Source organism: Acomys russatus, chromosome 1 (assembly GCF_903995435.1).
Source record: "Acomys russatus chromosome 1, mAcoRus1.1, whole genome shotgun sequence".
Lineage (NCBI taxonomy): Eukaryota > Metazoa > Chordata > Mammalia > Rodentia > Muridae > Acomys > Acomys russatus.
The window spans coordinates 85,851,876-85,878,557 of NC_067137.1; the positions used below are offsets into that span (position 1 = coordinate 85,851,876).

The following is a 26,682-nucleotide window of genomic DNA, read 5'->3' on the forward strand; positions in this document are numbered from 1 at the left end:
ATAATGCAGAGAAATGGAAAATGGACTTGGTTAAAAAAAAATACAAAACCTCAAAACAGCAAGGCTAAGCATATCCATAATCAGTCACAATACTTGCTAGGCACTTAAGTGTTTAATTCCACTTACATATTTTATGTTTCTTAACCAGGTAGTTATCATTTTAAAGCCTTACATTTGGTGTCACTTGTAAGACTATTTTACAGTAGTCCCAGTGGAGGCCACTTGGCCCAGAGTAGTGTAACAGAAGATAAAAAGTAGAGATATCCAGAATGTTTTGTGTGTGCATGTGTGTGTTCGTGTTCGTGTGTGCTGTGTATGCGCGAGTACATCCTTTTTCTTGTTGTTGAGGCAGAGTCTCTCACTGGCTGTCAGCGAGCCTCAGAGAGCACACCTGTCTCTGCTGCCTTGCTCTGGGCTTAAAAGCACGTAGTGCCATGCCGGTTTGTTCTTGGCAAATTCTAGAGATCAGAGTCAGGGGCCTTGTGCTTGCAAGGCGAACGAACACCTTACTGACTCAGCTATCTCCCCAGCCGCAGAGATTTTGAAGATGGAACCGAGAGGATTTCCCAAGGTATTAGGTAAGAGCTGAGAGATAAAGAGTTGAGCCAGCCAGTGACACAGGAGGAAACGGAGAGTGGTCCTGAGAGCAGGAGGTAGCCATTCCCTGTATTGGATGCTACTTGGTGGTCCAGGAAAATGAAGGCTGAATATCAGCCATTGGTTTCGGTGATATCTTTGACTCATAGTGACCTGAATAAGAGCAATGTCCGGTGGAAAGGTGAGGACCTGACTGCCTGGGGCCACTTAAGAGTGGGCGAGGAGAGGCCCGAGAGACAGTGCAAATTCTTTTGGAGGGAATTTTATCACAGGGAGAGCAGACGAATGAAGCTGAGCTGATGGGGAGTGGGTGCTAAGGGAGGTTAGTTTCTTATTGGCAGAAGGAACATTAATGGTGTGTGTTTATCCTGAAGGCAATGGCTCAAGAGTGGAGGAGGAAGGTGATATGGGCTAGAACGGAGGGAAATGTTTTCAGGTAGGTAAAAGAGAGAGAAACTAATGAGTGACAGGAGCAAGGCTAGGCGATGTATGCCAATAGTCAGAGTGGAGTAGCAGTTGGAAGGCTGTTCGATGGTGTTGCTGGGTTTCTTGGAAAGAAAGGTCTCATGGCCCGGGGCTGTAGCTTAGCTGACACAATGTTTGCCTAGCATGTATGAAGTCCCGGGGTTAAAGCCCAGCACAGTGTAAGCCAGATGTGTATGGGGGGCATGTGATGTCAGCATCTGGAAGGTAGAGGCAGGAGATCAGGAGTCTAAAGTTGTTACCAGCTACCCAGTGAAGCTGAGGCTACTCTGAGCTACTCGAGGCACTGTCTCAAAAACAAACAAACAAACAAACAAACAAATCAAGCATCATTCTAGCCTCATTTCTGTTGCTGTGATAAAATATCCTGGCAAAGGAAGCAGCTTAGAGAAGAAAGGGTTTATTTGGATTATTGTTCATGGTTTCAGAAAAATCAAGCTGGGAATTGAAGCAGCTAGTTGGATCACATCCACAGTCGAGTGCAAAGAGAGTAAATGCATCCTTGCTTGCTTCTAGCTGTCTCCTGTCTCACGTGGTCCGGGTCCCCTGCATAGGGGATGTTGCTGCCCAGACTCTACCTGCATCAGTGAGCAACCAGTACAGTCCCCCACAGACATGCTAAGCCGATCGAGACAATTGCTCATTAAGATTTTTTTTCTTCATCAGGGCGCAGTGACACATGTCTATAATCCCAACACTAGGGAAGACAGGCAGGTCTCTGTGAGTTCAAGAGCAGCCTGGTCTACAAAGTGAGTCCAGGACAGCCAAGGCTTCACAGAGAAACCCTGTCTTGAAAAACCAATAAATAAATAAATAAATAAATTTCCCCCTAAAACGAACTTAGGTTGCGTTAGGCTGGCAGTTAACACTAACTAGCACAAACAACAACAAAGAAAGGTCTTAGTAGAGAATAAGAAGAGTTATTGGATGTTGGAAGAAGGAAATGTGAAATTGCCATGCATCTGTCCATTAGTGGGCGAGAGGTATCCATTGGTATCCATTGTGGTTGTGGGACATTATTGAGGATACCAGTGGGTACTGATGAGATTGATTATTACGGTGTGTGTGTGTGTGTGTGAACTTATAGGAAAAAAGAATTCATTGGAGGCTTACAGTTTGAGAGGGCGAGTCCATGGCCGTCATGGTTGGGAGCATGGTGGCATGCATGCATGGTGCTAGATTGGTAACTGAGAGCATCCATCCTGATCCACAAACACAAAGCACAGACCTACCTGGCAACGGCATGGGCTTTTGAAACCTCAAAGCCCAACCCCAGTAACATACCTTCTCTAATAGGGCCACGCCTCCTAATCCTTCACAAACAGTTCTGCCCCTTGGGGACCAACTGTTCAAATATGTGAGTCAATGGGAGCCATCCTCATTCAAATGACCCCAGTGGGCTTGCCCTGGCCTCAGTCAGCAGTGTACACACCAGTTGAGGTGCATGGAGAAAAGTCACAAAGTGCCAAACAAATACAAGACAGATGAGGCACATATGAGTGTCGGCGAAAGTTGATCATCTCATTTAGCATCTGGGGCAGACAAGGATGATGGGGAGGCTGTTGGCGGCCATGAGGGACAATGAAAGGCTGGCAGAACTGGTGGCGTGGAGTTACTGGCGGGGGGTGGGGGGGGGTGGGGGGGGCGGGGGGTGTGTCCTTGAACCTGGGAGCCGGAAGAAGGAAAGGCAAAGCTGGAGAGCGATGTTCATAGAAGAGATGCTGTCATGTGACAGTGCACGATGGAGGCAGGGGAACATGGGTGTGCTTACACATGTGCATGCCTGCTTGTTGACTGATAGCAGTAGGAGTAAAGGGCAGCATGGTGTGAGCTGTGGTCGGTTCACACTTACGCAAGCAAGGCTGTGAACAGCGGGCGGAAGTAGCAGTGGGTGCCCGGGCTCCTGTTTGTACCCGCCCATCATGTAAGGAGGGTGGGGGGACTCAACCTCAGTGCTTGTGTTCTTAGCCTATAGCATGGAGGGTTCCTGCTCGCCTGAGGGAGTGAGATGCTGAAGGAAGCCTAGCAGGGCTGCCTGCCCAGAGGGAAGGGAGGTAGATTGTGGTATTTACTCCATCCCCAGGCCCAACACCCGCCTGGCTAGTGAGAGCATGGCTCATGTGTTTGCTAGATGCCGGTTGGTGCCAGGCCCACTAGGTGAGTCATTTGCCTCTCAAATCAACATCCAGAGGCAAGTGCTTGTCACTGCCTTGCTACTGCTCAAGGTTGCATGGCCAAATCCAGGTCTCCTCATGCTTTGCTCAGTATTAGAGCATTTTGTATGATAAATGTCTTGATGCAACACCAAGGTCAATCTGTAAGGACCTTGGTGAACCTTTGAAACATCTTCAGGTGTCCCAGGGGGATTTAGGGCTCGGGGCTAGGGATGTTTCTCATTCTTTGTTAATTTCTTGAATAGTACAAAGCTGTGAAAGATTTTAATTTTTTTTTCCTTAGTAGAAAAGTGTTGAAAACCATCATTTTTTGCCATTTGAGCTGTGGTTTTATATATATATATAATTTTATGTGCTACTTAAACACCTGAAATTTAGTCTAAGTCTATGGACACAGTTCTCAGGTACTTTTGATGCTTCCACAGGTTCAGAAGGAGTCTGTGGCTTCTTGTGTTGTGACCGTTGCTGTGTCTTTTTTCCTAGCCGAGCAGGAGGACACTCAGAAGAAAACCTTCACCTGCTGGATAAACTCACAGTTGGCAAAGGTGAGGATGAAAGCGACATTACATCACGAAGACAACTGTTGCTTCCTCACTCCAGGGTAGCAGATGCCTGGAACTCCAGCACCTGGGAGCTGGAGGCCGGAGGATGGGTGTTCAAGGCCAGCTTTGGCTGTGTAGTAAGTTCTAGGTCAGCCTGGGCTATATGAGACTCTGTTTATAGCAAACAGATGAACACCAGAGCAGAACAAGATGTAGTGATGGCATGCAGGCGGTCATGGGATGTGCTGTTGCTCACCTTGGTGTCCTGGTTTATTTGTTACTGTTGTTCCTGGAACAGCAGCAGCAGCAACAACAGCAGCAGCAGCAGCAGCACCCGTGAAGGATCTGGACAGTGCTGTAGAAATGTTTAGAGTGGGGGCACTTCTTTCATCGAATGACGAAGTAACAACATGATATTTGTGTTGACTGACGTGTGTTTAAACACCACTCTAAACTTGTTACCTGTGATGATGACGAATGCTTATGACATCTCCTGTTTTAAAACCATAGCTTATTAAACAGTACACTATAGAACACCGTTTGTTTTCAAGTTAATTTCACTACTTTTTTACATTTTAGTGTTTGATGAGGTTTTCTTTCTTTCTTTCTTTCTTTCTCTCTTTCTCTCTTTCTTTCTTTCTTTCTTTCTTTCTTTCTTTCTTTCTTTCTTTCTTTCTTTCTTTCTTTCTTTCTTTCTTTCTATGTTAACTAGGCTGGTCTTAAACTCTTAGATCTAAGTGATTCACCTGCCTTAGTTCCTGAGCAGCTGAGTCTGTTTAGAAGGGCTACCACCTAGCTCACATTTTCTTTCCATTCTTCTGCTGAGCATTGAATTCAAGGCTTTTTATGCTAGGCAGATATCCTGCCATTGAGCTATAATTTTTGAATCCTCTATAATTATTTTCTTTTGTTTAAAAATTATTTATTTATTTCTTTGTATATATGCGTCTGTGAATACAGGTGCCCGTGGAGGCCAGAAGAGGCCTACAGATCCCCTTGAGCTACAGTTTTGAGCAACCAAATACTGGTGCTGGAAAATGAACTTGGGTCCCCTTTAAGAGCAGTATGCACTCTTAAACACAGTAAACCATCTCTCCAGCCATATTCCTTTCTTTGTTTGAGATGAGGTCTTATTAAGTAACCCTGGTTGGCCTGAAAGTGACTATGTAGACCCAAGAGGTCTTGATCGTTTGGCTATCTTCCTGCCTCCGCCTTCTAATGCTGGAATTTCAGGCTCATTTCACTTTGCCAGCCTTCCATGGGACTTCTAGATGATTTTACAGTATTGCTTTGTGAGACAGATTGATTACTACGCAGAGGGCCCTGGTCATACACTTGCCAAGGGAGAGTGCAGGGCCGCAAACCCAGCCTCAATCCAAATGCCACTCCTTCCTGAGTCTCAGTGATGCTGAGAACCTCAGACAATCTGGATGCCTGGTGAAGGACTCTCACATCCCTTTCTCCTTCTCTGTCCATAACACCCAAAGTGCGTCATTCTGACCAAAAGGTGACGTATTCTCAGCGACATAACCTGCTCTCCCAGTGGGTCACTTGTGACCTGATTCTGAGCGTCTTTGTCTGTAGTCTATGCACAAAGTTTGGGGCTCTGAAAGCTTCACTCAGAGCATTGTGTCACTGGGAATAGGCCAGGAGATAAGTCGGGCTCACTTGTGTGTCTTACCACGAGTAACTCATGAGTACTGTGGTATTCTATAAAGAAAATATCTGCTGAATCTCAGCTGCTTTTGAAGACACAAAGCCCACGGTAGAAGATGCTTAACAGTGCTTTTGGGCCCTTGGCAGATTACTTCCCGTGTTTCCTTTGGCAGCACACACCTCCCTCGGTTATATACGACTTATTCGCAGACATCAAGAAGGGACACGTCCTCCTGGACCTGTTAGAAGTCCTCTCCGGACAGCAGTTGGTAAGAGTTCCAAATGACACCCAGACACTTTGTTGGCTTTGTTTTTTAAAATGTACTTCCTGTTTCTGAGCAACGCATGTGCTTGAATTTCTAGCCTCGGGATAAAGGCTCTAATACATTCCAGTGTAGAATCAACATAGAACATGCCCTGACATTCCTGAAAAAACGATCTGTAAGTATGATTCACACCTGCGAGACTCGCAGGAGGGACTGGCTCAATAGGTGGCTCCCCACCGTACTCCCCTTTAACCCATGTTTCTCTGTTTGCAGATCAAGCTAATAAATATCCATGTGGCTGACATTGTGGAAGGAAACCCATCGATTATTCTTGGCCTGATTTGGACCATCATACTGCACTTTCATGTAAGCATCTCGGTGATGGGAACACTACTAGTCTCATGTACATGGTGGGAGTTGCGACACAGCAAATGTGAGATGATGTCATTCAGTGCTGAGCTGCTTCTGTAAATGGGACTAGAAATCTCCAACAGGTAGAAAACATATGGCAAAGTTTGCTTTTCTAATACATGTATGATACATGTATGATACATGTATGATACATGTATGATACATGTGTATAATATCTGTGTGCATTTACTATATGTATACATGTTTGTATATATACACATATATTTATGCACATACATACATGCAAACATATAGTTTTTATTTGTTTTAAAGACAGGGTATCACTTTGTAGTCCTGGCTGTCCAAACCCACGGAAATCACCTGCTTCCACCTCCCAAGTGTTAGGGTTAAAGGTGTGTGTCATCAAGCCTGTCTTATATTAAAGATATCCCAAATGTTGGTGTCTGGTGGCATCTGTCACTCAGTTGAGGAGTGAACTTGCTGTTTTTCCAGACAAGAGTTTCTCTATGTAGCCTTGGCTGCTCTGGACTCACTCTATAGACCAGGCTGGCCTTGAACTCGCAGTGATCTGTGGGATTACAGGGGTGCACCACCCCGTGGAGTGACCTTTTATGATCACGCCAGACCTGCTTTTTGATAGGCGTTCAGTATAGTTTTGAACAGTAGCATTTCTCTAACCACCTGCCAGTGCCGAGAAGGCAAAGCTTTGAAGAGGCAGGTCTGATGTCTTCGTGGCTTTGCCCTTTGTCTACTATTGTTCCTTCTAAGCATGTCCCTTCCCTCTTGAGGTTTGGGTGTGGCGAGAGTCCTTAGTAGGTGGCCTGCTCTGCCTCACTGGGCTGTTTAAGAAAGCCTCCATCTTCCTTTTATGCTTTCCTCCTCATTCTCCCCCACTCCCTTCTCCTGGACCTGTGGGCTGACACAGTGACTCCCTGATACTGATGCATCTGGCCTCTCAAAGGAAGACACGTGGCCAGGTATGGTGGCTCGCTCCTGCAGTCACAGCCTTGGAAGGCCACAGCAGGAAGGTGGCCTGGAGTTCAAAGTTAGCCTGAGCTACCAACTGAGATTCAGGTCAGACTGGATTACAGTCACAGACAAAACACAAACAGAAGATAAGTAAAATAGTCCCTGGGACGCCAGGAATTTCTGTGGGATTGTGTGCCTCACACCCTATCAGGAGGATATCAGAGGGCACCAGTGCTGGGCCCACTGGCTAGGAAAGAAAGCTGTTCATTTTTCCTTTGAACTATGAAGAGACACCATATGAGACGATACTTAAGGAGGAAGAATGGAAGCATGCTTATAGAGCATTGCTTTGTTTTCTGCTACACATGTGACAAGCTCAGACTGAAAGGCCTTCCTACTGGTTGAGATCTCTTTGGCATAAGCTGCATCTGCAGGCTTCTTAGGGTGCTTTGACTCTCAATATAGTTCCTATTTGTGTAATGAGTCCCTGTTTGGATCTTAATTAGAGTCTACATTTCATTTAAACAAAAGAAAGCAAATGGCAGGTCTTTGGCCCTTTGGCTGTGGTTTTCCATTTGGACCGTGAATGTCCAATGCTCGCTGTCCTAGCCTGAGTTAACCATCACAGTGCCAGTCTGAACTGACTCTGCATGGAGAGTGTTTATTATTGTTTCTTTGAAAATAACTATGTAATTATGTATGTATTGGGGAACTGATGCTCATTTTAGAAAGACTTAAAATATTGTACATCTAACTGATATAAAAATTGGGACATTTTTTTCTGGATTACATGCATTTGTAGCTACAACAAAACAATATGCATGTGGATGATGAAAATTAGATTTGGGTGGAGGCGCACGCCTTTAATCCCAGCACTCGGGAGGCAGAGGCAGGCGGATCGCTGTGAGTTCCAGGCCAGCCTGGTCTACAAAGTGAGTCCAGGATGGCCAAGGCTACACAGAGAAACCCTGTCTCGAAAAACCAAAAAAAAAAAAAAAAAAAAAAAAAAAAAAGAAAGAAAGAAAGAAAGAAAGAAAGAAAACTAGATTTGGGAGTGTAGCTTTTCCTCTGGAAGAGGAGGAAAGTGGGGTTGGAGACAGAAAACAGAGCCATATATGGTAAGATGTTGACATTGGATACGTTGGGGCTAAAGAGATGGTTCAGTGGTTAAGAATGCTTGCTGCTCTTGTAGGGGACCTGGGCTTGATTCCAGCATCCACATATCAGTTCCAGGGCATGCAGTGCCCTCTTTTGATTTCATGGGCACCAGGCGTGCATGTGGCACACAGACATATATGCAGGCAAAATACTTATATATTTAAAGTGTATGGATAGCTTGTAGGTGTTTATTCCCACCCTTATATCATTCTAGGTATTTTAAATATAATTAAAAATTTCAATATAGGTGATAGGGAATAAAGATCTTTATAGTAATATTCAATCTTTATGTATGCAGAAGGAATCAATATTTAGTCATATATGGGTCCTGCATAAGTGGATTACTCCAACCAAAGATTGAGGATGATTCTGAAAATATGATTCTATTTGAACTACGTATATATAGACTCTTTTTTTCTTGGCAGTATTCTATAATATAGCATAATAACAATTTTCATAGCATTTACGCTGTGTTGTACATGTTCCAGGTAACCCAGAGATGACTTAATGATGCAGGGGATTTGCATAGGTTATATGTAAAGAGTATGCCACATAATATAAGGAACTTGAGCATCTTTTATGAATCCTAATGTAAATATTTGGTTTTTGATGGTCTTAGGTGACTCCTGTGAGTCACTAGACACCCCCCCCCCCAAGGGGTCGTGACCCACAGGTTGAGAACTGCTGCTCTAAATTTATGTATGTTTTAATAGAGGTGTATGACATGGCATTGGTTGTAAAGTATTCTGTCTCATTACTGGACAGCCAGAAGGCTCACAGTTATTTCTGACTATAAATAACTTCAATTATATCCCTAGGATATAATTGTGTACAACTATAATTCATAGGCCAAGTCTTTAGAATTGGAATTGTGACGCAGGATTTGCAGTTTCAAGCCTTAGAAACTGGTTGATTACACTGCTTTAAGTCAACTTGTTGAGGTCTAAGACACACAGAGAAAGATATGCAAATTCCCATGTAAAATGCCATGAATTTCCATAAATTAAACATCCTGGCCTTTCTTTTTTGCTAAAGGTTCCCACTCTCTGGGCCCTCTTGGGAGGTAGCTTAGCATTGTTAATTCCATAGAGGTGGAATCATGAATTTATTTTCTTCAACCCCCACATACCCCCTTGTGTCTGACGATTGTAATGAGGTGTCTTCCATTGCTGTCCCGTATGTGATATCAGACTTACTCTCTGTTCTGCTTTGGGTACACATTTCTACCCTTGATGGTTTTTAGCTATTATTAATTAAATCACTAGGGATATTTGTATATGTACCATTTAGCGTTTTGGGCTACATTTCCATTGGGATATATATATCTAGAATTGGAATTGTTGGTCCCTTGGTGTTTCCCCTTTAAGCTATAGTACTGTCTTATTCCATTTTGAGAGGCTATAATAGATCACACAGATTGGGTAATTCATGATAACCAGATATGCATTGCTTTGTAGTTCTGAAGGGTGGGAAATCAAGGGGCTTCAGGGGGCTAGGCTGGGATGTGGGCTGGGATGTGGCCCAATGGTGGAGCACTGCTACAACGTGCACAAGGCCCTGGGTTCCATCCTAGTGACACAACAAACAAACAAATACAATCACAGGGGAAGGCATTTGGCAATGGTTTCTTAACTTTATTACCTCCCAGTGGGCTAGTAAAGGGAGGGAGGGAGAGGAGCGTGAAAGAAAAGTGGCCTTAGCTGGTTCTTTTATGATAAAGTCATGCATCTGTGATGGCGTTGGTGCAATCATCCTGAGAGCAGAGCCTTCAGTCCTGCTTCTGGAATGTCTCATTCCCTGCACCTTCCCAGCAGGAATCAAGTTCCAGGACAGAACCGTCAGGCTGTGGCAAATGGATGTTGCCAGCTTGTCAGGAAGGTTGTCTTTTGTATTCCCTGCAGGATCTGAGTGCTCTTTACCCGAGCCCTTCCTAATGTATGGTATTAAAGCAGGTGCACACCTTTAATCTCAACACTAAGCAGGCTGAGGCAAGGGGATCTCTGAATTCTAGGCCAACCTGATCTACGTTGTGAGCTCCAGGACAGCCTGAGCTACATAGTGAGATTCTTTCTCTCTCTCTTGCTCTTTTTAAATTTTGTTCTTCTCTCATACAATACAATACAATACAATACACACACACACACACACACACTTTAACCTTGCTTTAAAAAAATTTTATTCTGTCATACAATACATCCTGACCCCAGTTTCATCTCCCCCGACTTCTCCCAGCTCCCCAACTCCTGCCTTCCCTCCCTCCCCTTTCCCCAAGATCCACTGCTCCCCTTCAGAAAAGAGCAGGTCTTCCAGGGGCATCTGCTGAACACAGCATAACACGATGCAATAAGACTATCAGGGCTGAGCGGGGCAACCCATCAGGAGGAAAGGGTTCCAAGAGCAGGAAGAAGTACCCCTAATCTCTGCTGTTAAGAGTCCCACAAAAAACACCAAGCTAAACAAGTACAACATATTTGCAGAGGACCTAGCGCAGACCCATGCAGGCTCCGTGACTGCCACTTCAGTCTCTGTGAGCCTGGTCAGTTGATTCTGTGGCTGTGCTCTCTTCTGGTGTCCTCAAACCCCCTGGCCCCTACAATTCTTCCTTCCCCTTTTCCAAGGAAGCTCCACGGGGAGAGACTTTATGGAGATCTCCAGTTATTAACCTTGCTCTATATATGTTATCATTTAGAGCAATTTTAAAATGTATTTTGGATAGAAGTCTTTTGTTGGACCGTGTAAATTAGAAATAACTTCTCAGACTTTGTGGCTTTGTCTTTTAATCTTTTAGTTACAGACAGGTATAGTTTTAATTTCATGTGAATTTATTAATTTTTTACTTATATGAGCATTTCTTTTTGCACCTTGATGAAGCCTGCCTGCAATGCCAGCACTGAGTTGAGACTGACACAGGAGGATTATGAATTTAAGACCATCCTGGGCTACATAGTGAAACCCAGTCTAAAAAAGTAGGAAAAAATGAAAACAAAGCAAAATGAAATTTTCTATTGGTCAGGGCTATTCTAGAAAGCAACCTAAGAAAATACTTCTGTGACTAGACGTGGTGGCTCACTCCTTTATTCCCAGCACTTGGGAGGCAGAGGCAGGCAGATTGCAGTGAGTGCGAGGCCAGCCTGGTCTACAAAGTGAGTCCAGGACAGCCAAGGCTACACAGAGAAACCCTGGCTCGAAAAACCAAAACAACAGCAACAACAACAGCAACGACGACAACAACACCCTTCTGTGATGCTGACATGGGGAAAGACTTCTTGTTTCTCATCTATATCAATATTCTGAAGCGATTTCTTCAATTATTTTGTAGAACATTCTGATAGCATATCTATGTGGTGCTGGGAGCGAAGCGAGGTGGCACACCGCTGCCGTCTTAGCATTCAGAAGTAAGGCAGAAAATTAGCAGCTCAGGGTCATTTTCGGGTCCATAGCAACTGGGAGGCCAGCCTGGGATGCACGAGACTCTGTCTCAAAGATAAATAACAATAAACATAAAGAAAAAATGGTGTTGGGGATTAAACCCAGGTTCTCCACATGCAAGTCTAAAGTTTAACCGCTGAGTCGGAAGCCCAGCCTTCAACACAGTTTTCTCTCTTGATGGGCATATCCCATATCGGTCTGTACAGAAGTGGGTGCTAACCACTGAACACTCGGAGTGCCCCGGGGTTTCGTGCCTACTACACCCCCAGCTCTTTAGTAAGTCTTTGGAAACAAGGTTGGCACTGCCGTTTATACTCGGCGTCTAGCCAGTTGTTGCTTCCCCGGTCAGGTGGGTTAGGGGTGTTGGCTGCATCTACTGTTTTTGTTGCTGTTTTCTCATGAATCTCGCTATGTGGTGATTCTGGGCTTAAGCGATCCTCCTGCCTCAGCCTAAGTGCTGGTACTTCCGGTGCATGCCACCATATCTAGCACACACTATTGCTACTCATTATGCGATCATTCTGTGGATTCTGGAGTGAAACATTAAATGTTTCTATGTTCATTGATTTATCTTTTTAAGCCTTAGATATTATCGTGTTGCTGTCCAAAATATTCAGATCAATTTGTATGTTTATCAGCAAATATATGAACATGCGGTTTTTTAATACTTTTTAAAAATATTATTTATTTATTTATTACATATACACACCCGAAGAGGGCACCAGATCTCATTATAGATGGTTGTGAGCCACCATGTGGTTTCTGGGAATTGAACTCAGGACCTCTGGAAGAATAGACAGTGCTCTTAACCTCTGAGCCATCTTTCCAGCCCAGTTTTTTATACTTTTACTATCCCCAGAGGAAAACTTTTTGCCTGTGTTATGCACAGACCCTAGCCTCTGTGTATATTTAGATTTTTAAAATGAATTGCGGGATTGCTTTTTCATGTTCCTTAAAATAGTTTTTTACTTATCTGTGTGCATGAGTATGTGTGCATGTGGTTATGTCCATATGTGAATGCAAGTCCATGCCAAGCTCTGAAGAGGTCTTTGGACTTCTTGGAGCGGAAGCTATAGGCAGTTGGGACCCACTTGGTATGTGTGCTGAGACTAAAATTAGAGGCCTCTGCAAGCGCAGTATGTCCTTGCTCTTAACTGATGAGCCATTTCCCAGACCTGTCTTTTTATTTTTTAATTTTTCTTAAATACTTTTTTATTTATGTGTATGTTTGGGTGTCTGTGTGAGTGTACATCACATGTGTTGAAAGCATGTAGGAGACCATGGAGCTGGAGTTACAGGCAATTGTGAGCTACCTGATGCAGATGCTGGGAACTGAACTCCTGTTCTCTGGAAGAGAGAGAGAGTGCATGTGAGATGTGAGTGCAGGTGTCTGAACAGACCAGAGGCTTTGGATCCCCCTGGAGCTAGACTTACAGGTCACTGTGAGATGCGCTACATGAGGGACAAGGACAGGGAACCTGACTAAGGTCCTTTGTAAGAGCAGTGCTCACTTTTAACTGCTGAGCCATCTCTCCAGCCCATCATGTTCTTATAAAAAAAAGAGGGGTGCTTTTATTTATGGGGGCTGGAGGGATAGCTCAGTGTTTAGTATCACTTACTGCTCTCACAGAGGACCTAGATCCCAGCACCCACATAACCACCAGTAACTCCAGTGCCATGGGATCTGACACCCTCTTCTGGCTGTTGTGAGCACCATACAAACTTGTGGTATACAAAGATACATACATACATACATACATACAAACAAAACACTCGCGCACATAAATAAATCTAAGAAAAAGAAAAGAGATATATTTATTATTAACATGTATTGTGTGTGTGTGTGTGTGTGCGCACCGCGACATGCATGTGGAGGTCCGCACACAGTTTTAGGGAGTAGCTTCTCTCCTTTTGCCTTTACTTTGGGTCTGAGCTTTCAATTCAGCTTTCCAGGCTTAGGCAACACCTTTTTCCTGTGATCCATTTTACTGGCCCACAATTTTTATGTTCTTAATGGTGATTTCCTTTTCTCTTTGGGGCCTTACCTGCCTGACGTTTGGCTGCATCTTCTTTTCCTGTATGTGCATTTGCTCTCAATGACTTGTAATCAGAGGAGATGCCTTCCAGCCCATCCATTCCCAGCAGGCGTTTGACTAGCAGCTCCACCTGCTTCTCCTCACTTTAATGCAGCAGAGCCAGTGGTGGGATCTTTACAGGAAGAAAGGATGCTTGCCCTCTGTGGGGTTCCACTCCCGGGTCAGGTGCGGGGCAACCCCTGTTCAGACCTAAGGAAAGCCGAATTATAGCCCTAAATGTCATATGCTGACAGTTGTGTTTAGCGCTCATTTCACGCAGAGTATGTCACCGCTAAGGAATGCTCTTCGGGTGCTTGTGGCCAAGCAGCATGTGCTAACGCGCATGCTAACAATTGTGCTTTCTTCAGATTGAGGAGCTTGCTCGGACTCTGTCTTGCGATTACAATCAACCTTCACCGGAGGTTGTGAGTGTGCCTGACTCATCTCCTACCTCAAGTCCTCCCACTAAGAAGAGCTCCAAAGCGCAAGCTCAAGCAAGATGGCAGCTGTCTGCAAAGAAAGCCCTTCTTCAGTGGGCTCAGGAGCAGTGTGCCACGTAAGTAGTTTGCTGTGCCCCAAAGAGACAGACAAAGACAGCTGTGTCCATCCACACAACCTCATGGACTGTCGGACTGACACACGGTATGCTCACAGAAACACCATTTCACAGTGAACTTTCCAGAAGTGGATCTTGGTGAGCTTAGCTACCTCTGGTTTCAAAGATGGCAGCTTTACCCCAGTTGCTGTGTTAACGTGGTTTATTGCTGTGGGCAAATAAGCGCTATTTAAGCTCCTCGCCCTCTTCCCTTTTAAGATGGGGTCTCACTGTGTTGCCTTGGCTGTCCACAAACTCACACCCACCTGCCTCTGCTTCCTGTGTGCCAGGATTAAAGGCACACACCACCATGCCTGGACTATCTTTCTTCAGGCACAATTCCCCCATGCATCTAGAAGGCAGTTGTCTCCATCAGGGATTTTACTGCAGCAACAAACCAAGTAACTAACGTAAGTAGGTAAGACTCTAGGCTACAGCATGCCTGTGGAGCTCAGAGGGCTGGTCTTCTCGTTCCACCTTTAGGTGGGTTCTGGGGATTGAACTCAGGCTGCTGGGCTTATGTGGTAACCACTTCACTTGCTGAGCTATTTCACCAGCCCAAGATGAAGTCTATGATGATTGGAGCTGAATGAGCGAATGAGTAACTACTATGTAAAATATCATGATATGGTCTCTTTCTACAGCTTAGAGACACAGTCTGCATTTCTTGGAAATTCAAATCTATTTTCTAATTGATCCTAAAGGGACCAGATAAGATATACTTTTATTTTTAAAAATTTACATCATCATCATCAACATCATGGTTTTTGTGTATGAGGGTATGTGTATACATACCATGGCATGCACGTAGAGGTCAGAGGACAACTTTGTGGGTTGGTTCTCTTTTACTGTTATGTGGGCCCTGAGGATTGAACTCAGGCTCCCAGGCTTGCATGGCAAGTTCTTTAGCTTCATGTATAGCATTTATTTGATTCCCTGAGTTAGGTCTTAGTTACCATTGTGCACACTGGAAGCATTTTGATGTTTGGTTGTTGTTGTTGTTGTTTAAACAAATCTACATTAAATGCTTTCGCACAGGTCCGAGTCTGTCAGTGTGACGGATTTTAAGTCAAGCTGGAGGAACGGGATGGCTTTTTTGGCCGTCATTCACGCCCTGCGCCCAGACCTGATTGACCTGGATAGCATGAGGCACAGATCCAACAAAGACAATCTGAAAGAGGCCTTTGGGATCGCAGAGCGTGAGCTGAAGATCCCTAAGCTGCTGGAGCCAGAAGGTAGAGTCGGCTTGGTTTTGAAACCTCCTTGTTTTAAGTTCCAGCACGAAGTTGATTTGAAGCAGCACCCGTGTTGGCCATCAGAACCGTCTCTTTTCATGCCGGAAGGTTTAACTCTTAACTGAATTTCATGGAATTAGGACATCACACCAGTCACCTAGCTTTTGTCATTGAGGGAGTGGTGGCTGCTGAGTGAAAGCGATGCCTTCTTTGGGAGTAACATGAGCCTTTGCCTTTATTTCCTTCTAGGAGGTTCCGTGTTGTGTTCTTGATTCTGTTTTTTTTTTCCTGAGCTTACAGCTCTCCTGCAAGGCTGAGTCTTGAATTACGTTTGCTTATGTATCTCCCTGTTCCTGATCTCGCCTCCTTTGTGTGGCTGAGGCAAGCAGTGACTGCTCTGTGCTTGGCCATACTCCGGCCTTCATTCTGCTCCATTCCTTGTGTTCACTTATTAACAAGAAAATTCTAAAAATACCAATCTTAACCTTATAGGATTATTATTAAAGTGATTTCTTTTTTTTTCTTTTCTTTTTTTCTTTTTTTTTAATTAAAGTGATTTCTTTCTGAAGAACACTTTTCTATGGGTTGTATTGTTTCCCAAGTATAACCGTGCACATTTATAAGGATTTTAATATTGGGTTGGGAGACAGACGCAGAAGAATCTTTGGGTTTGAGGCTAGCCTGGTAAACGTAGCAAGCTCTGGGCCAATCAGGTCTACATAGTGAGGGGTGGCTCTGTATTAAAAAAAAGGGGGGGGGGAGTGACCAAGGAAGGAACAAACGAATAAACTGTAAGGAAGATAAAGAAGTGGGGTGAGCAAGCCTGCTGGGGAGGGGGGGGTAAAGGCTGCCCAGCCTGCTGACTCATTCACTTCTTGGAACTCACATGGTAGAAGGACACAAGCAACTCTGCCAAGCTGCCCTTCGATCTCCACATGTGTGCTATGACATGTGCCTCTCCTCAGCCAAATGAATAAGTGCCCAAAAATGAAGTGACTGGTGAAGAGCGCAGTGAGCCAACAGATGCAGCGTGTAGCTGTACTGTCTCTGGAGGAGTGTAGCTTAGACCCTATCCGTGCACAGCTCTCCAAATCAGGAAACGTGGACTCCTAGACTTATTATACATTTGACTTCTGTGGATAAAGCTCGTGTGGCACAATGATTGATCAATAACGAAGAGTGTTATATACTTTGCTATGAAGTCCAAATAGGCCAAGAATGCGTTTGTTTGAATTTTATCACACTCTTGTGTCAACCTATAGGCTTCAGGCTACAGAATTATGAGGGCAACGGCATGAATGCCATTTGGGAACTTTCTTTATGTTAGCATGTAGGAGGAGTAGCAGGTATGTCAGAATCCCATTTGTTCTTCAGTGGCACGAATGCTTTCCTTGCCCGATGGAATAGGTATTTTATGTTAATTGCAACATGACAGCTCTAGACAGGATATATTTTAGTATCTGTGTTATTAACAATTGCCTCAGTGGGTTTTTTAAAAAAATTTTTTTAGATGTCAGTAAAAGGACACATCAAGTCCCTATGTTTGTACTTTTGTGGTGTAAGTACAGCCAGCATGGGCGTTTGGTTGCTATCACCAAATCATGGAACAGAATTGGGAGATCTGGGTTAGATAGTGCTCTTTCCTCCTTCAGATGCAGGTGAGCGCTGGTGCTCAGCTGTAATCCCAGGACTCAGGAAGTAGAGTCAGGTGGGCCAGCCGGGCCGCCTGATGAGGCCCTGTTGGAAAATACACAAACAAATAAAGTAACAATTTAGTAGGCATGAGTAAGTCTCTAAAGCACAAAGAGTAGCAACAATGAAGTCTTTTCATTGGGAAGTGTTTCAGTATTTAGTGCTTTTATGGTAATTATACTGGCTCATAGAGGTCAGGTTTATTCATTCCATGAACAAGTGGGTGAACTCTGAATGTCCTGAACAAGTCTACTGGTACAACGTATACTTTTGGAAACCGTTTATTGAACAGGTGCCTCATGTTCCAGGAATCAGTCACACTTGCCACGAATCCCTATATCCTGAAGGACCCTGTGTACGTGTCTTCAGAAAGAGAAAGGCTTGTAATTTCTTCTTTCTACACCTCGGCTGCAGTGCGATCATATATATACCCACCACCTTGGACAACCCTGTGTGTCTTAGTCTGATGCTGACCACACAGTGCCAGCGTTCTACCTACTTCTGTCTGCTATAGATCTAAGCTCTGAACTTCTGCATGGATGTTGGAGCCAGGAGAATGAGGAGAGGGCAGGGCTGGTCCATGGCTTTGGGTACTTCAAGGGCCGCTGAACCCAGTGTGCTAGGCCATCGTCCTCTAATTATGGGAAGCCTCTCCTGCAGCTGATGGGTGGTGTGCTGTGTCTTGTAGATGTAGATGTCATGAATCCTGATGAAAAGTCCATCATGACTTATGTGGCGCAGTTCCTGAAGTATTCGAAGGATGCGCCTGGGCCTGGAGGTCCAGCTCAGGTATGTCTTTTTACCTGTCTACTCAGTTTCTTTTGGTTGTACACTAATGGTTTGATTTAAAAAAAAAAAAAAAAAAAAGCTGGGGCTCAGAGGTTAGGAGCGCCACCTGCTCTCCCAAATGTCCTGAGTTCAATTCCCAGCAACCACGTGGTGGCCCACAACCATCTATAACGTGATCTGATGTCCTCTTCCAGTGTGCAGGTGCACACGGAGGCAGAGCACTGTATAATAATAATAAATAAATAAATCTTTAAAAAAAAAGCTGAAATGTAAGTCGCACACACAACTTAAATGTGCAATTCATATTGGGCAGTGGTGGCGCACACCTTTAATCCTAACACAGAGGCAGGTAGATCTTTGAGTTCAAGGTCAGCAAGTTCCAAGGTAGCCAGGGTTACACAGAGAGACTCTCTTTGAAACAAACAAACAAATAAACAGCACAACTCATTCAAGTATATAAACCATACATGAAGGTTATGATATAAAACAGTTTCAATATCCATAATGTTCCATTATGCCTCTTTTCTAGGCTCTGTGCTTCATCCTTGGAAAGCATGATTTGAATTTCTTCCACTTTCCATTTGTTTTGTCTTTTTGTTTTGTTTTGTTTTGTTTGTTTGTTTGTTTTTTCGGTCAAGTGATGAGTTGTCAAGCTTTGCTGCATTATTGAAACAACCTCCTGATAGATAATTACATCAGTTTTGTGTAAATAGCACTTTAAAAGAGAAAGGAGAGGTTTGGGTCATGGCCAGCTGTCATTGGTCAGGTGGTACATCATAGTGAGCAGTGTGTGATGGAACCTGGGAGATACAGATGAGAAAGGGACTAGAGTTCAGTGGTTCCCTTTTGGGATAGGCCCTCTATGCTGCAAAGCTTTCCACTAGGCCCAACCACTTTGTTTCCATCCATTGCACAGGATGAGTTGTGAAATAAAGCTGCCTTTTGAACTATTTTAAGCTTTATTTTTTGTTTTGGGAGGATAGCGGTCTATGAGGCCCTGGATACCCTGGAACTTGCCTTATAGACCAGACTGCCTCTTGAGTACTGTGATTAAAGGTGTGTGCCACCACCCGTGGCTGTTAGTTTATTTGAGTATTTTGCTTTCGTGTCTGTGTACCACATTCATGCAGTGCCCATGATGGCCAGAAGAGGGCATTGGGTCTCCTAGAACTGGAGTTAACAGACCACTGTTAACAGCCACGTGGGTGCTGTGAGCCGAACCTGGGTCTTCTGGAAACGCCTGGGGTGCTCTTGGACCACAGGCCATCACTCCAATACTTTTGAACATTTAGAGATAATAAATTTTTGAGCCGGTCTCACACCTGCAATTCTAGCACTCGGGAGGCAGAGGCAGGAGGATCTCTAAGAGTTCTTAGGCATTTATTTACCTGACCATACAGCCATTGCCCTGCAGTTGAGCACGCTTTGCCATGCCTCCAACTGGTAGCTTTTGCCCCCTTTTGCTTCTAGCTTTGTCAGTATGGAGTTGTGTGATTCGCATACAGGGAACCACTGTGCTCTGCTCTTGGCCTTTGCTTGTGGAGATTTCCCGGAATTGCTGTTAAGTCGCTTTTGATTACTCAGTTTCCAATCACTGAGCTAAAAAGAAGCTCACTCATGCCCATGAGGATAAGCGAGTGCAGTGAATGCAGCAAAATACCAAGTAAAATCGAGTAAAGATTATTTTACAAGTTCTTTAAAATGGCTTCCCCAGCCATGTTTGAGTACCTTTTGTCTGATGAACTGGGCTGCCTTTCTAACTGCTGTGACAGAGGCTGTCAGCCACGTTGCTGGTTCTGGACGTGACACTCTGGGGGAAAACTAGGCTTAGAAATGTGCTGGTCATTTCTGACCTGCTGAGAGGCTCCTCCCTCCCAATAAAGATAAAAAAAAAACTTGATTGTCTAGGAAATTGGGTACAAAAATATTAAGCAACCCTCTTGCTTACTAGATGAAGAAGGCAAGTGCACAGGAAATTATAACCCCTGGATTTATCCTCCAGCATCAGAATCTGCAGTCGGATGCAAGCAAGCCTGCTGACGCTGTCAGGGGAAGGGGCTCCTTCTCCTCTGTCATAGGATAGCACATTCTGAAACTTTGCTAGCAGTTTTGGTTTGTGGCTTTTTGTTTCTTGATTTGCTCTTTTGGATCTTTAAGGCATTCACGGCAGTTTTTGGTGTGAATGTTTTTGGCTGGGAAGCCAAGTCAAGATGGCTGAGTGGGTGAAAAGGTTTGGACATCTGCTGAGCAAGCCTGATGACCTGAGCTCAACCTCTGCAACCATGTGAATTAGGTGGAAGGAGAGAACGGACTCTGTAGAGTTGTCCTCTGACCTCTATGTTCTTGGCTTGCCATGTGTCTCCTCCTTTTCCTCCTCCTCCTCCTCATAAATGAAAATGGCCATTTATTAATATATTGTTGTTGATTAATTTGTATGTATTATTTAGTTAATAATATATCAATTAATAGATACTAGAGATTTACTTACCTTATTTATTTGTGTTTTCATTTTGTTTCGTTTGTTTATTGGAGACAAGATGTTTCTATGTAGCCCTGGCTGTCTTAGAACTTGCTAAGTAGACCAAGCTGGCCTTGGACTCCCAGAAATCCATGTGCCTTCCTCTGCCTTCTGAGTGCTGGGATTAAAGATGTGAGCTGGCTGTTTATTTACTTTTATGTCTCGGGCATATTTGCATGCATGTGTGTATGTATGACAAAAGTATGCCTGGTGCCTATGGAGCCAGAGGGAGGGCATTGGATCCCCTGGAACTGAAGTTACAGACAATTGTGAACTGTCATGTGGATACTGGGAGTTGAACTCAGGTCCTCTGGAAGAGCAGCACTTGCTTTTAGCCTGTGAGCTCTCTCTCCAGTCTCCATTAAAAAAATATAAATATTCTTGTGAGAAATCTTTTTTACAGTATGACTTTCAGGTGTTAGTTTCAGTCAGCTTTAAATGTAAGGAGATGCAGGAGCCAGCAGCAGTATTACCCTTGGCATAGTAAGTCACTGGCGTAAAAGTAACAATCCATTGCTCTTTCAAGATATCAATTTTATTGTTCATAGAAATCACCAAAGCTTTGTAGGATATAGTTTAAATGTGTGTGTGCACGCGTGCATGTTTACATGTGTGAATTACAGGCCAAGGTGAAGGATGCTATGGTCTGGCTAGATCTACAAGAGAAGAGACTGCAGAAGATGCTGAAGGATTCAGCAAGTGAGACCTACTGTAACAAGTATCATGTGAGTACCTTACGTACTTGCTTGTACTGCTCCGGGGAAAAGTGATAAGCATACGGTTAGAAAAGCACCATTGCTGCGAAGAGACACCATGACCATGGCAACTCTTACAAAGGAAAATTATTAAAACATTATTATTGGGGCTGGATTACAGTTCAGAGGTTTAGTCCATTATCATCACGGCAGGAAGCATGGCAGTGTGCAGGTAGACACGGTGCTGGAGAAGGAGCTGAGGGTTCTACATCCGGATTGGCAAGCAGCAAGGAAGGAAACCTGAGACATACTTTCTCCAACATGGCCACACCCACTCCATCATGGCCACACCCACTCCATCATGGCCACACCTCCTAATAGTGCCACTCCTTATGGATATTAGAAATATTATAGATATTAGATATATAGATATAGATATTAGACACGTAGATATAGATATTAGAGATATAGATATTATAAAACTCCCAGAGCATAGTATTTAGTAATAAACAACCCCAGGACTTGGTGCTGGATTGCTGGACGCTGTGCCTCTGAAGCCTTCCTGCATGCTCAGTCAGGGGGCTCTGGCCAGGGCATGAGATCCCACGTTGCTAATGTTGTTGTTGGTGTTGTGGTCCATAGTAGTCTGAACTACAGGGCTCTACAGCAAGGACAGCAGACTATAGCCCCTGGCTCTGGACTCCTGCTTTTGTAAAGAAAAATGGTACCAGCATAGAGCTGTGTCTACTTAAGTCCTCTTTGTAGTTATGCCCATGTTATACCTGGGCCTGAGCTGATGAGAGAGCTTTGTCATCTTACCCTCTGTAATGCGAGGTCTTCCATCTCTGATTTTGAGCAGACCATTCCCTCATCATGAATATTGGATGAAAGGGAAAAAAAAACCAGGAGGTTATCATTGTGCTACGCAGAATTATAGCACAGGCCTTCGACCAGGGATCCTGTGTACAGCGGTGATGTTCTCACTGGACACTGCCCATTCGCCATGAGCAAGCCCCCCCCCCCCCCCCCCCCCCCCCCCCCACTGAGAAGTCTTTTACAGGCTGACGCATCTCGCTGAACTTGGTGGTATTAATTCAGTTTCACACAGGAAGACATTAAGTTTTAGAGGCACTGCATGGCTTCTCTGAACGTATACAACGTTCCGAGAGTGGCGTGTGGCTTTAAGGTCCCAGCTCCTTTGACAATCTGTTGATTTTTCTAAGACATTGTTAATTATTAACTGTACGATCTTGAGGGAGCCAGTGAAGGATTCTTAGAACCCATTGTCTGTGTGACTTTGTGCTTCCCACCAGTTCTCTGTCCTGAATAAGGATGTTATTGTCAAGAGCTTGCACAGCCCTTAGCGCCTTCTGGCCCTTCGTTGCCCCGAGGGAGCTGGATGAATCAGCCTTTCCAAATTCAACACTGAATGGATCACGTGACTTGTGGATCATGCCGTCCTGCTTGGCCCGGAGTCTGTAGGGGAGGGCGGGGCCAGAAATTCACTTGGTCCTTTGATCACCACAGCATCGGATCCTTGGGCTTCTTCCCCCAGGCACATGTCTGAGGTTGAAGAAATACTACATGGTCAGCAGGAGTACCTTGCTCCCACTACCTTGTTGACTTAGTAGTGTATTGCCCCGGCCCCTGTATAGGGACAGAACACAAGACATGAAGAAGGGGGCAAGTCTGGATTCTGATCAAAGCCCGTTTATTGAAAAATTTCACAGAGTTTATCTAGGCACAGAGGCATGGGTATTTGCGTAAGCAAGAGTTGCTATGGATACCTAACTCAGGAATGCTCCAGCAGGTATCTACCTTTACAGCTGCTATAATTGCAAGAGAGAAATTCCAGAGAGAAAGGGAAGTTGTGAAAGATCTGGTTAGTCAGGAAAAAGTTCCCGGAACTGCTGCTCGCAGGTGGCTGGCCTTTAATCTGATTTTACCAGTAATCTTACTAGAAAAGCTAGTTTATAGCCAGAAAGGAGTAGCTCTTACTATGAGCTCGGGGGCGGGGGGTCTTAGAATGACCGTCCCCCACAATAAACCACAACAGGTGTCTAACTGCCGAACCACGACAGGGTCAGCTGGTTTCTGGTAAATGGCAGACTGCTGGAGAAATAGGAGCCTAGGCTCTGACAAGATGGAAGAACACTGGCCATGTAGCCCGTCCGCTACATGTATCAGAAACTCATGTTTCTTCAGTAAAAGGTTTTATGACGCTATTATCAGAGATAAAGTAATTTTTTGCTGTTTATTTTATTTGTTTATTTATTTATTTTCAAGGCTAAATATTACCAATTTCATCAACCTGCCCGTGAACTCTTGAGTTCAAATAACTTTTTTATTTTTGTCTCAGCCTCTCACATATCTGGGACATAACAGTCCCTACTACCATACCCAGCTTATATTAAGTATAATTAGGAGTATTATTAATGATTTTATAATGTTTTAAATAACACAGAATTGGTAAGTCTAAAACACTACTACCACATACAAGTGTAAACCAAGAAAGGCTTGTACTGAAATCCCAGTGCAGGCAGAAGGGGATTTATAGCGTGCATGGAATACGCTAGGAGGGTCGGCACACTCTATGTGAGTCAAAAACAACTTTGAAAATCATTATGTGGCTCAGATATGTATTCTATGCAGTTGGGAGGCTAGGCAGGAGGATTGCTGTGAGTCTGAGGCCAGCCTTGCATACATAGTTCCATAGCCATCTGAGGTAGAGAGTGAGAGCCACCCCAGAAGAGTAAGAAGAACTGCCAACTGCTCTGGGTTGGACAGATTTTACAGGTGGCATCATGATCTGTCCTGTAGACAGATGGCTCTGCCACGCCTTTCAGTAGAAATCCTGCAGCTGACACACACCTATACTGTTTTCCAGTCACTCAAATTATTACAAGAAGCCAAGTCAGAGAGGAGTCCCGAACTCAGAGATTTTTACCTTTGTCTAAGCCAGACTTAAACATAGCCTCTAGCTATAGACTTTGAGGTAGCAGATTACGTTTCATAAACGGAATTAAGTGTTGTAAGGTTAATTATAAAATGTTCCTCTAATTGCAGAGTCTGCAATCCTTTATGGAGTCACTGAATGAAGAGAAGGCATCCTTCATGGATGTCCTGTCACCGAAAGAGAACATGAATGAGCCAAACGAAGACCAGTTACAGCTGAGGCAAGGCTGGACCGGCCTCGTGCACCAGGTGACTGTAATAATGATATGTAAATACGTAAATATATAGAATACATAGCTTAGCAGGACTCTTCTGGGGGCAGCATTGCTTTGCTGGGTGAACACTTGACTCTAGACTTCCATCAGGAATGCTTCATCAAAAAATAAGATCGTGCTTTGTTTTTCCCCTCTCCCCTAACATTATTTAGATAGGAGTTGAATTTTAAAAGAACTTTATAGCACTCTGCTTACATACAAGATGATCCAAAGTTACACTGGCCACTACTTCTTGGGTTTTTATGGCGGATAACGTAGTGTTTGCTATTGTAGGTGATTGATGTTTTGGGTGAACTGTAGCCTCTTCTCTCCCATCATTGGTCAGTATCAAAGATGCTTGGAAAGCTATATGGAGGACGAACCCATGTAGGATGAGGTGTCTGCGAGTGTCATACACGCTTGTGGTTTTCATCCTTTCAAGTTTATTAAGATTTGGTTTACGGTCCAGCATGTGGTGTAACGGTAGAGCCACATGCTCTTTTGAAAAGCTCGTATTCTTCAGCAATTTGGCATAATATTAATATCAGTTAAGACAAGGTGGCCAGTACTCTTGTCATCCTGCCTACGTCTTGACTAGTTCTTGGCTCGTTCCTTAACTGCTGAAGTTTAAAAATCTGTAGAGCTGGGTGGTGGTGGTGGTGCACACCTTCAATCCCAGCACTCGGGAGGCAGAGGCAAGTGGATCTCTGAGTTCGAGGGCAGCCTGGCCTACAGAGTGAGTTCCAGGACAGTCAGCGCTATTACACAGAGGAACCCTGTCTCAAAAAACAAGACAAAAACAAAACAAATCTGTAGAACCCCTCTTTAACTTTGTCAAGTTCTGTTTTGTGCATTTTAAAACTTTATTAGGTGTATGTAGATTTATAACAGTTATGTCTTTCTGAGCGACTGACACTGTATGCAATAGCTCACTAAATATAAGCAGTATAAATATTCATATTTAGTGGCATACTGCTAAATTTATATATTACTTATATTTATTAACAATTATATGAAAGTTTATATTTATTTATATTTATTAATATATTTAGCATATTATAATATACTACTAAGCATATTAAGTAGTATAGAACTAACATAGGTAGGTATATTTAGTGAGACTCTTGCTTAGTATCTACTTTATTTGATATGAATGTCATGTTCTGATTCTGATATTCTGATGCTGTTTGAATTATATATTTCTCCTTCGTTTATTTTAACACATTAAATCTTTATAGTGTGTCTATTAAAGACAATCCATAGACTTTTCTTATTTACTCTGACAATTCTGACCTTTTAATAGGAGTGATTAGTACATTTATACTTAATATAATTGTTTCTATTGTTTAATTTAGGCATAGCTTTTTCCTTTATTATTTCTTTATTATTTATTTGTTTGGTTATGTTTTTTTTCTCCTTGTAGCCTTGGCTGGCCTTGAACTCACAGAGATCCACCTGCTTCTCCCTCCTGAATATTGGGATTCCAGGCATGCGCCACCTTGCCTGGCTACCTTTTACTCTTTAATTTGTGCATTCTTTCTGTTTTTGAGTCTTCATTTTTTAAAAATTCTGTTTTAACATGTTAGCTTTAGGCTCTGCTTGTGTGTTAAGTTTTTAGTGATTGCTCCAGGGGTTACAGTGTGCATTCTAAAAAGTGTTTACAGTCTAAATTTTGACCATGACAAATTCTTATTGTACAACTTCTTTTTAGCATGTAACATTCAGTTTTTAAAAGTTATTTTTTTAATTTTCAACTTATTATTATTCCTTAGACTGACTTTGTGAGCCACACAGTCTCTCTGTAAGTGCAGTAAAGTGGGTGAATCTTACAATGAACTCTATAAATTCATTTAAAAAATCACTTAATGGTGGTCTTGAGAGATGGCTCAATGGTTAAGACCTCCCTTGCAGATCTCAATCCCCAGTACCATATTGGGTGGATCACAGCTCTCTAAGGAGAGACAGAAAGTGTATGGATCCTGACGGGAGGGGAGGAACTGGGAGGAGTAGGGGGAAGGAAACTGTAATCAGAATATGTTGTATGAGAAAATGCATTTTTCATCAAAAGAAAAATGTTTATTATAATCATGTGTATGTCTATGTGACTCTGTGTGTGTGTGTGTGTGTGTGTGTGTGTGTGTGTGTGTGTGTGTGTGTGTGCATGAGTGCAGGTATCTGCAGAGACAAAGACTTGGGGAGCCCATGAAGGTGGAGTTTGTTAGGCACGT

The 26,682-nt window shown here is 43.7% G+C and overlaps 1 protein-coding gene across 1 annotated transcript in view; it reads left to right on the forward strand.

The window, feature by feature from the left end:
• Positions 1 to 26,682, forward strand: part of Syne2 (spectrin repeat containing nuclear envelope protein 2) — a 316,624-nt gene that overhangs the window by 66,861 nt on the left and 223,081 nt on the right. Inside the window, exons 3-11 of the mRNA XM_051147456.1 lie at positions 3,738 to 3,799; positions 5,626 to 5,721; positions 5,816 to 5,893; positions 5,992 to 6,084; positions 14,090 to 14,277; positions 15,355 to 15,551; positions 17,932 to 18,032; positions 21,174 to 21,275; positions 24,312 to 24,449. Of these exons, the coding sequence (XP_051003413.1) occupies positions 3,738 to 3,799; positions 5,626 to 5,721; positions 5,816 to 5,893; positions 5,992 to 6,084; positions 14,090 to 14,277; positions 15,355 to 15,551; positions 17,932 to 18,032; positions 21,174 to 21,275; positions 24,312 to 24,449 (1,055 nt within the window). The remainder of the gene's footprint in view (positions 1 to 3,737; positions 3,800 to 5,625; positions 5,722 to 5,815; positions 5,894 to 5,991; positions 6,085 to 14,089; positions 14,278 to 15,354; positions 15,552 to 17,931; positions 18,033 to 21,173; positions 21,276 to 24,311; positions 24,450 to 26,682) is intronic.